The sequence below is a fragment of the Propithecus coquereli genome, unplaced genomic scaffold, assembly GCF_000956105.1.
Source record: "Propithecus coquereli isolate 6110/MARCELLA unplaced genomic scaffold, Pcoq_1.0 Scaffold84, whole genome shotgun sequence".
Taxonomy (NCBI): domain Eukaryota; kingdom Metazoa; phylum Chordata; class Mammalia; order Primates; family Indriidae; genus Propithecus; species Propithecus coquereli.
The window spans coordinates 6,167,699-6,178,804 of NW_012154618.1; the positions used below are offsets into that span (position 1 = coordinate 6,167,699).

Below are 11,106 nucleotides of genomic sequence, written 5' to 3' on the forward strand. Positions count from 1 at the left end.
TCCCTAATCCAGTCTCACTTTTTAATTTAGACTAGGTCTAAGCCAACTGAGTCTGTAAGTCCTAGGTCTCCTGAGGACTATAGGAGATTTTCCTGTATTTATTGGGTCTCCAGGTGGAGATATTCTATTCTTGCTCCCTCCAGCCATTGTGGGGCTGTAGGGCTTTGTGGGCGGAATAGTATGCCATTACTTTTTGGGAGGAGTTAGCTGTGCTCTACCTTCATAGCTGCACTGAGCTGTGTTTAGCAAACATGGCTCCATGTGTCTTCCCTACAGAAAGCCAGATGGATGGTGGGGCCTCTTGGCCACTGCACATACCAGATTGTTTTCTTGTGTTGGGTGAAACATTAAGGAAATGAGAAGCAAAATCTGTTATATGTCCAGTTTTAATACAGAGGAGGAGAAAGGTGGTACCAGTCCTTCTCTGTCACTACTGTGATTACTCTGGGGCCTTCACCAAGCCTGGGACACAACAGTGCTCACTTACCAAGCTCAGAAGGTTATAGGTCGTGAAACCCCTTCAGACCCTGGGCTCACAAGGCCAGGCGAGGTGGCAGGCCTAGGAACCTGGAGTAAGGCTTAGGGATCAGGCGTATGATCAAGGTCAAAGTAGAAACAAGGGTCAAAAATGGGGCAGGAACAGTTAGCACTGGGCAGAAAAAGCAGTTCCCAAACCTGGAAGCCGAAAGCCAGGACACAAATTCCAGAGCAAAGCAGGGCTCAGAAGTCCCAGCAGAAAGCAAATGACTGGTGGCAGCTGCAGGCAGGATAAGCATGGTGGGCTGCTCTAGGAATGAGAAGGTTTGCTACCTGAGGCAGCCACTGGCCTCATCCCGGGGGACTTTGAGTGCCTCTTCAGGCAGGAGCATATCCTCAGTGGGGTCCACCTGGGCCTTGTTCTTGACAGTAAAGGAAAAGGCCTCCGAGGGCCAAGGAGCTTCCCTTCTATAGGAGCTGTGAGATGGGATTCTTCCAGATAGAGGCCTCTTCTGCTTTTCCCAGCTCACAGATGGTGGCAGAGGAAGGTCATCCCCCCTGCTTAGCTTTCTTCCTCGTGGTGCCTCTGCTTGACCATCAGTGCCCATGGTTCAGCCCGACACTCCCACTCTCAGGACCCAGACGGGCCCTGCTGACACTGGTTTACGCAGCTTGTAGATGGATACAGAAGAGGAAACTCAGCCTGTCAGCAGTGTCAGGTGTGTCTCTTCAGCAGGAAGAGTCCTTCCCGAGGTTCAGGGGCTCTTCTTCAGCCCCTTAAGTGATACTCCTGTAAGTGAAAGGAAACGAGATCACAGATGGGCATGGAAGCCACCCTGCTTAGAAGCCCTCTCTGAATGTTTCTTGTAATGGCCCCTGGGCACAGCTTCCAAGGTCTTAGCAAGGGACTCTCCTGTAATAAGTAACTTCATGCTCTTGGTAGCCCAAGACTGTGGCTTTCTACCAAGTAATTCTGGGTCAGAATTACACATAAAGTGTACGAATCAGGAGGCATTTCTCCCATGACATTCTGCTTTATCCAGGGAAATAGTGTATGAGGAATGTTAAGTGAGATCATTTTCCCTTGAAGGAGAAGGTTTCATTAACCTGTGACTCACAGTCTACCCCCATGACATTGGACCTAGACTGGCGGGAGCTTCTTATCCAGCGGTTCATTGCTGCGCTTTGCACACCTGAGTCATGGAACTGTTCTTTTGGCCAGTTACCCTTTATAGGGCAGATAATATCGTATTGTCCTGGAGATCATAAGTTTCCACAAATAACAGTGGATGACAGTATTTAACATTCCAAGTAGAGGATAGTATCATTTCTTATCTCTGACTTATTTAAAGATATTATTACCTTTTTAGCAAAAGGTCCCTTTCCTGTATACCACTTAATAAGTCTGGGGCTTCGTTCTGTCTGAACGCACAGTGATACCCCACATCAAGGTTCTGTCCACTGGGCTTTAAAACACCTGGTGATAGCCCGTTACCATCTAGCCTGTCTTTGCTGTCACCTAAGGGAGTTTTTGGTTTTAGTCTGCATTCCTATCATTTGGCACCAGATGGCAGCAAAGGACCTCGGTCAGCTGTGAACATGGGCAGCTGCAGACTGTGGGGCCTGGGGGTGTTGCTCAGGTCCTGCTGAGGCTCTTCTCCCACCCCTCTCTTCTCCCCTCCTCCCTACCAGGAGGGCCTTGGGAGTTTCCCTGTAGCCCCAGGGTGGCACGAGAATGCTGCTTTGGCCTTCGCTGTTGAGCTGCTGTGGACAGCAGGCTGCCTCACAGCCCTGTGGGCTTGCTGCAGACACATAGCTGTTCACCTTTTGACACCCTGTGCCTCCCTGCTCCCCACCACTCCCCCAACTCCCAGAACTCCCAGCAGGAGCTAGTAGGCTCTTATCAGTGGGGACTGGCACCGTAGCTTTGTCAAAGGCAGTTGGCAGCGCCACTCCATCCGCTCATAGTCCCTGTGGGCTTGTGTGTCCATCCTGACCCCTAGCTGGGCTTTGGTACATGGCTGGACCGTAGTCCCTGGAGCCACTGCTTTTGTAACCCCACTGCCTCCCTCAATGGCATTTGGCTCATTTATGACAACCACATCAATGGCAGTGTCAATCTCATCAGCCTTGCTGCAGCTACCCCGTGGACAATGAAGAAAGTGGCTTGTTGTCCTCTTGATAAAACTTGCTTCACTCCAGCCTTCATCTCTCCCCACCACCCCAGCCAAGGCGAAGAGTTCATCCTCTTACCTGCCACCAAGCTTTCGCCATCAGGTCTAGTGGATCAGCTCTGCCCCAACCCACCACCCAAGGAACCAAGTTCCGCCAGTACCTCCTTCCTTTTCATCTCTTTTTTGTTTCCTGCTGTTGCAGCACACTGAGTTGAGGGTCTGAAAGCTAAGCTTATTCCCAACCCCTTTCTGCAGCACCATGGTCTTTGACCACCAAAGATTTTGGGTTCATCTAGACAGCCACAGTCATGACACCCACATGGGCTTGGCTGATACTAGTTTATTCAGCTTTGTCAGCGGATAGAGGATCTGTAGCTCAGCCCATTGGCAGGACAGTTTTAGATGTATTTCTTAGTAGGAGTCTTTGCAGAGTCCAGGGGCTATTCTGGTGCCCTGCCCCCATCACTGTGTCCCCGAGATGTCTCAGGTATAAGGGAATGAAGCCACACACAGGCATGCAGGAGCTATTGGTTGGAGACTGCTGTCTCTAATAGTAAACTGCTCTGGAGCATTTTCACCATAAGCAATGTAGCCTGGTCCCTCTATTTCCAGGGAAACAGAACACAAGGAAATCACTTGTCTATGAGCAGAGAAAAAGGGTTTTGTTCACCTTTACTCTGAGCTTGTGATCTCAGCATGTGGGGTCCTTGCTACTGGCCTTTGTAGCCTTTTGGTAAATGTGTGATGGTGATCGTGTCTGTCCTTCTCCCCTCTGCAGTGCGACTGGCTCAACAATTACCACCTGACCTGCAGGGATGTGATTGGGAAGGAACTGCAGAAACAGGGCCGACAGGAAGCTCTTGAGTGGCTCATCAGAGAGACGCAACCCATCTCCAAACAGCATTAATACCTCCCTGGTTTTTGTTACTGCAAAATGCTCTGGGGAAAGGAAGAAACATGGAAGACCTCTGACATCTCTCCGCTTTCCTCTCCTTCCTCCCTACTTCCCCTTTTTACTTTAGATTCTTAAGAAGAATGGAAAATCTTCTATCCTCTTTGATATTTTCTTGCAAACAGTCTTTTATGATTTTTTTAATTGTTGAGAACGAGCCAAGAATAAAATTGCTGCACCAGAAGGAGGGTCCCCACGAAGCTGTACACTTGATTGAGAGGGAGACGCCCCGAGTTCTTTGGCCAGTGATGGTCAAACGATGAGCGCTCCACGACGGTCATGCTCCAGGTGCTAGTCCATCATTCACGATCACCTTGACGTTCATGAGACTATATTTATGATCAGTGAATAAAAATGTCAAAACTGTGCTTTGTCTTAGCGGTCTCTTTCCTCACGGTGCTGTCCCCTGGCATGTCAGGCAGGCTGGTCTCCAGAGCTGCTGGCTGCTGTGGCAGACGTCTTCTAGGTGGAAGGCCCTCTCTGAGAAGAGACCTCTGGCTTCCTTGCACATTTTCCGGCTTAATTGTAAGCCTTTTGTTCTTTTCTCTAGAAAACCTAATATACTGGTGAGTATTTTTATCTGTTTTTTCCCCTCACATTTTAAAGTGTGTTATTGATATACCAAAAAAACCCAATAAAAATTATAATGTCAAAAGTGACAGTCTCCCATGGTCTATCCCATGGTAGATGCCTCAGGTATCTCACCCATATTGCCACAGCCTCTCATTGTTCCATTATTTCTAGACAGCATCCTGTGACAAGTGTCCGTGACTCCCAATCTGCAGGCTTGCTTTTGACTTGCACATGTGGGGCAAGCCCCAGGGGCCAGGAGCGTTAATGTCCCCATGACCTCAGACCATCACAGTTGGAGATGGGCAAATAGACTTCCTCATCCCTTGGCTGGGATATCTGAGGTGTGTTCCGCACTGTCTCTTGGGGTTCCCTACTTGTTCAACAGCACACCCTTTATTTTCTTTCTTGTCCATGTCCCACTTCCCCTCTCTGCCATCAGTGTTTCCTGGTACCATCCCCAATAAACCATTTACATACAAATTCTTGTTTTAGGGTCTACTTCTTTAGGAACCCAACCTAAGACATACTCCTTAGGTATAACTAGTATTATCTGCTATATGTATTTACTGACTTCTTTCTTTGTATTGAGGATTCAGTAAAATATTGAAAGAGTATTTGTACATGTATAAAAGAATATATATGCACACACATGAACATATACATATCACATTTACAAATAGATCATTTTGTACACAATTTGCTTTCGTAACTTGGCAATATATCTGAATAATTTTTCCATATCAATATGTGTAGATCTAATTATTATAATAACTGAACTAGTCCATTCTATGGCTATATCCTTTTGAAACTAGTCTCATTAAATCTTATTTATTTATTTATTTATTTTTTGAGACAGGTTCTTGCTCTGTTTCCCTGGCTAGGGTGCAGTAGTGTTGTCATAGCTCACTACAACCTCAAACTCCTGGGCCCAAGCAATCCTCCTGCCTCAGCCTCCCAAGTAGCTGGTGCACCACCATGCCCATAATTGTTCTGTTTTTTGTAGAAGTGGGGTCTCACTCTTGCTCAGGCTGGTCTCATACTGCTGGCCTCAAGCAATCCTCTGAGCCTTCCAAAGTGCTAGGATTACAGGCATGAGCCCACTGCACCCAGTCTAATTACATCTTTTTCAAAAAAACAATAATAGGCTGGGTGCAGTGGCTTATACCTGTAATACTAGCACTTTAGGAGGCCGAGGCGGGAGGATTGCTTGAAGTTAGGAGTTTGAGACCACCCTGGGCAATACAGTGAGACCCTGTTGCTAAAAAAAAAAAAAAAAAAAGCCAGATGTGGTGGCATACACCTGTAGTCCTGAGTGCTCGGGTGACAGAGTGAGACTGTGTCTTAAATAAGTAAAACAATAATACTAACTTTAGACTAATTGTTTTCTTTAAAAAATGTCATGAACTATTGTTACAATAATGTTAGCTTTAATAATTACCTATATATTTTTCTTGAGATCTTTATTTCTTCATATGGCTTTGAGTCTAATATCCTTTCATTTCACCTCGCAAAACTCCCGTAAGCATTTCTTGCAGAGGTCTAGTGATAATGAACTTCAACAGTTTGTTTATCCGGGAGTATCTTAATTTCTCCCATGCTTTTGAAGGAAAATTTTGCTGGATATAGGATTCTTGGTTGACACTTATTTTTTTTTTACCCCTTTTAATATTTTGAATATGTTTTCCTTTTACCTTCTGGCTTCCAAAGATTCTTATGAGAATTCTGAAGATAATCTTATTGAAGATCACTTGTATGTGATAAATTGCTTTTCTCTTGCTGCTTTCAAGATTCTCTGTTTTTGGCTTTTCAAAGTTTGATTATAATATGTTTTGGTGTGCATCTCTTGGAGTTAATCTTACTTGGAGTTCATTGGGCTTTTTGGATGTGATATTCATGTCTTTCATCAAATTTGGGGATTTTCCAGACATATTTCTTCAAGTATTCTCCATGCCCCTTTCTTTTTTCTCCTTCTGGGACTCCTACAATGTGTGTGTTGGTCTGCTTGGTGGGGTCCCACAGGTCCCCTAGGCTCTCTTCACTTTTCTTCAATCTTTTTTGTTTCTCAGACTTGAAAAGTTCCATTGTCCTACTCAAATTCATTGATTCCCTACTCAAATCTGCCTTTGAATCCCTCTAGTGAATTTTTCATTTCACTTACTAAACTTTTCAGCTCCAGAATTTTTTTGGTTTCTTTTTTAGGTTTTCTATCTCTTTATTGATATTTTCCTTTTTTTAACCAAACATTGTTTTCTTAGCTTTCTCCACATCTTCCTTTAGTTCTTTTAGCATCTTTAAGAAAGTTGTCGTAAAGTCCTTGTCTAGTAGATATGTCATCAGGGCTTTTTCAGGGTTAATTTCTGTTGGTTAATTTTTTCCTTTGAATGGGCCATACTTTCCTATTTCTTTGTGTGCCTTTTGAGTTTTTGTTGAAAATTGGACATTTGAATCTAATAAGGTGGTAACTCTGGATATCAGATTCTCTCCCTTCCCTAGAGTTTGCTGTTTTTTCTTACTCTTGTTGTTGTTATTATTATTTCTTGTTGTTGTAGGTGGTCTCTGTGCCAAGGATCAGCCTGAGGTGTAAACTTCAGGTCTTCTCTGAGCCTGAGCCTTTCCCTGGGCATGTGCAATCACTTTCTAATTTTCCTCATATGTGCAGTTGTTTTTGAATGTCCTAGTCGTTAATGTTGGGCTCCCAACAAGGGAAAAAGAAAAGTGAAGGGAGGAAAAAGGGCACTAGCCCTTCAAATCCCCTGGAAGTCACTTTAGATGGAGGGGAAGGAGGGGCTTCCAACATGGGGAGATGTGCAACAATGGCTGCCCACCTCTTCGTCTGCATTTCTGTGATCAGAAGCAGCAATCAGTGATCAGAGCACAGGTCCCTGGTATTTGAAGGGCAAGGTCCCCTTTGCCCATTGCGGCTCCTGCAAGCTGTGTGCAGGTTGCTCCAGGAACATGTGCACAACTGCCTGCCAAGGGGTCAGGGGTGGAGGATGGGTAGCTGCTACTGTGCTAAGAGCTAAAATTGACTGAAATTAACCTCAATTTACCGCCCAAGATTTCCCCTGGAAGTTGCAAGCCTTCAATAGACTCCAGAGTTCCAAAATAGCACATCAGGCAGATTCTGCCAGCGCACTTGTCTAGGTTGGGGGAGACAGACTCCTGGTACTTTGTACTCTGCCACCTTCCCAGAATCCTCTCATTAAATCTTAAACCATATCTTTAATTTGAATGGCTTTGAAAAATAAATATAAGCTTCTTGGCCATTCACCAAAGCATGGTTGTCAGTATCCATTAACTTCCTCCACCTGGGCGGAGCAGAAAGTGAAATGAGCCCATCTGTATTTGCCATTCAGAACCAGGGTGGCAGCAAAGAAAATGTTGCAAGTAAGGTAGACCTAAATTGACAGAGTGCCTAAAAACAAGCTAGCCAACGTTTGGTTTTGTTTTTATTCTCCTCCCCTTTTTTCTCTCAAGGATCATTGATTCCAACTTGCTATGTGGGAGGAAGCAAGATACACTCTTGCTTCTCAGGTTATATTTCTAAGAAGGTCAGGAAAGCATAGAAGCGTGCCTCCCAATAATATGATATATTTTGATCCACCAAAGATCCATTCTTAAATGCTTTTTTGTCCATACTTGCTCATATTTCTAACATGTACCATAAGATGGGACTGGAAAGAGAAATTTCTCCCCAAATGATAGAATGTATTAATCGTGTTTCTCATCTGTCATCCCCCTGGAAGCTGGGTGATCCCCCTTAGCACTCCGCCTGTCATCTTCTTTGATATCCCAAAGGCTTCCCCTTCTCAGGAAATGGGAGTGGTGAATCCCAGTTGATTTGCAGCTTAAACAGACCCGTAACTCAAGTGTGACGGCAACTCCACTGTTTGTTCATCAGGCTGTTAAGCCTGTTACTTCCCAAGGCAGCCTCAGAGCAAAGTTTGATTTAATTGGCTTGAGCCTGAGAAGGAAAGTTAACAGGTACCGAGTGCCCGGAGCTTCCTGCCTGGACCTGCATCGTCTTGGCATTAAGTCCAAAAGACGTAAACTAGGCAAGATGGTCCCATAAAGATTGAGGACCAGAATAAAACACTAATGTGCCAGAGCTCAGGGGGAAGATGGGGAGATAAAAATGTAGATTAAAAAAATCACTGTTCCTCACTTTTAAATAAATGATAAAAAAAATGTTGGGTAGGAAAATGGGCATGATGCTAAATTTGCAGAATAACTCCAGGGAAGCTGATTTTGTGTCTTTGTCTTGCTCACTTGATTCCCTGGTGACGTTTTGTGTACGAGATAGTGAGGATTCAAGGAAGCGGACAGATGCGGGCCCCTGCCGTGAACACCCCAGGGGCTGACTTCTGGGAAGCTTGTTCATCCTTTGGTAAGATGTGTGTGTGTGTGTCACCTGCCAGGAGAGGTGCCTGGCCCTGCCACCCCGGCCCCCAGCGCTTCTCCAGCCTGAGGGCTGTGCCTGGCTTCATTCCTCATCCGGCTCATTCTGGATTCGTGGGCACTTGTGAAAGGAGCCCAGTTTGTACTGACAGCCATGGGGGAGGGGTTGCCCTTCGTGTCTCCCGGCGGCTGGGAGTTTACACTGGCAACAGCATGAAGACTCAGCACTTTGTGGCGCCTTTCAAGCAACAGCTCCTGCCCTGTTGGCTTGTAGGGGGCGGGGCGGGGTACTGGGAGGGCCGTGGGGGCTGGCGAGCTTGGCAGTTTGAAAGCCGATGCTGTGGTTGCTAGTTCCTGAAAGTGGTTGGAGTGCAGAGATGAGGAAATTCACAGGATCAAGGTTTAAAACAAAAATGCAGATTCTGGCAAGGCGGTTGGCAGTCGTGCCTTAGTGTTTGAATCTCTCCAAATCACACCATGAAAACACAGTGAAACTGGGATAGCAAAACCAAAATTCATGGATGAGATCTACACCAAACACGGATGAGGAGCATCTCCACAAACCCTTAATATGAGCAGGTGAAGACTAACCCTCGTGTCATCAGCATCTGTGCAGGAGGGAGCCAAAGGAAGCGATGGGGTGTCCCATGGACCTGGGAACAGGAGAACCCCCAAAATTGCCATTAGGGGCTCAAAATCTCAGTGAGCCAATTTGAGAACAGCCATGAGAACAGGGAGCGGTTTGCACCCCAGCGGGTGAGTGAGGAAAGGCCTGCCGTGTCCGGAGCAGTCAGCAACCCAGGACAAAGCCCTGCACTGAGGGGTGGGACCCAAACAGGAGCAGGACAGGTGCGGCAGGGACAACGGAGAAAGAAGGTTCATTCCGAGGGGAACAGAGCCAGGAGGTCGCAGAAAGTAAGGGCTATCTTTTTGAACACTTCACAAAATCAACAAAAAAAGGGAGCTCTAGAGCCCTAAATAAGAAACAACGTTCCTAGTTTAAGTCTCCCAGAAGTTTAGAAAAATTAACTTCACATAAAAATGAAAAACGGAAAAAAGATTGAGGTAAAATGCTATGCAAACGTAAAAAGGAAAATAAGATGCACAATGAAAGCACATCACAAAGACATGCCCACAAAGCAGATGAAAATCATAACGTTCAAAACACAGGTTTAAAAATAGCGCGTGCAAGAGCAACATCCAACAGAGAATTAGAAAAGCTGAGAAATCAATTGAGAGAACTCAGTAAAGAATGAGAAAACCCTGGTCATTTTAAATAATGAAGACTAAAGTAGGAGGAAAACAAGAATGAATAAACACAACAGATGATGTCTTAAGTAGAAGGTGAATGAGAGGAAAATGAAAAAATTGAAACAAAATGCATAAAAAGGATTTAAGAGAAAGCATCGAATACAGAAGACAGGCAAAAACATTCAACATTTATATAATAGGTTTTTCCAGCGAAGAAAACTAAAGCAAGGGAACAGAATATTAAAAACTATAATTCAAGAAAACGTTCCTGAGATAAAAGAAAAAAAATTGAAACTATACTTTGAAGAGGCGCATCCCTATAACAGAATATATATACCTAGAATGGCCAACAGGACATATTATAATAAAATTATCGTACTTTAAAGAAAAAGAAAAGTCCTCTAGTATGCAGACAAAAGACCCAGTAACTTGTAGTGGAAAAAGTATTAGATTGTCATCAGAATTTCTGACAGCAATAGCTCAGGACAGAAGAAAATGGAATGACAGGGGGTTGTGGTTACAAGAGTGTGCGTCATAATTCATTAAGCCCCACATTTGTTTTATATGGTTTTCTGCATCTGTGTTAAATTAGGTAATACAGAGTTTAAAAAGAAACAGGACCGGAAGCGGCCAGGGGGCAGGGTAATGAGTTGGAGCTGGTGGGATTGGCTATGATGGATGGGAGAGCAGGACTCTATTAAAGGGGGCAGGAGGTCCCATCTCCAGCCCATTTGCCATTTTCACAGGGGAAGAGTGAAATGGGATTTTTAAAGAGGAGCTGAAACGGTGTGTGTGTGTGTGTGTGTGTTTGTGTGTGTGTGGGGAGGGCATATCCCAGGTTTTAAACATTCAGAGCTAATTTAACGTTATACAAAACAAAACAAAATCGTGGTGCGGGGCAAACAAAACAAATGTGTGACCTGAAATTGGTTCTTGGGCAGCAGTTCTGGCTTCTTACTGCAACTGGGAGCTCCGAGAGGACAGGCACGCAGCTGCCACCCCTCTCCTGGTAGCCTGGTGGCCAGGTGACTGCTCTGAAGAGGTGATAGCCTCTGAGCAGCACTCGCAGACACCTAAGGATTGGGTGTTCCCATTGCAAACTCTGAAAGGAGAAGCTGCAAAAGACACACTTGGTCACTTGGTTGGTTGGGGATCTCTTTCTCAATCCGGAATGTTCTAACTGTTAGGATGGACTCTAAATATCCTTTTTTTTTTTTTTAAAGAGCTTTGTAAGAGACCATATGAGGTCCAGCCTGAAGGCTAAGACCAACATCACACCAA

The 11,106-nt window shown here is 45.0% G+C and overlaps 1 protein-coding gene across 2 annotated transcripts in view; it reads left to right on the forward strand.

Moving 5' to 3' along the window:
• Positions 1 to 3,971, forward strand: part of XPNPEP1 (X-prolyl aminopeptidase (aminopeptidase P) 1, soluble) — a 58,237-nt gene extending 54,266 nt beyond the window's left edge. For both annotated transcript variants that reach the window (XM_012663908.1, XM_012663909.1), the window contains one exon: positions 3,430 to 3,971. In XM_012663908.1, coding sequence (XP_012519362.1) covers positions 3,430 to 3,558 — 129 coding nt within the window. In that variant the 3' untranslated portion in view covers positions 3,559 to 3,971. The remainder of the gene's footprint in view (positions 1 to 3,429) is intronic.
• The last annotated feature ends 7,135 nt before the right edge of the window (positions 3,972 to 11,106 follow it).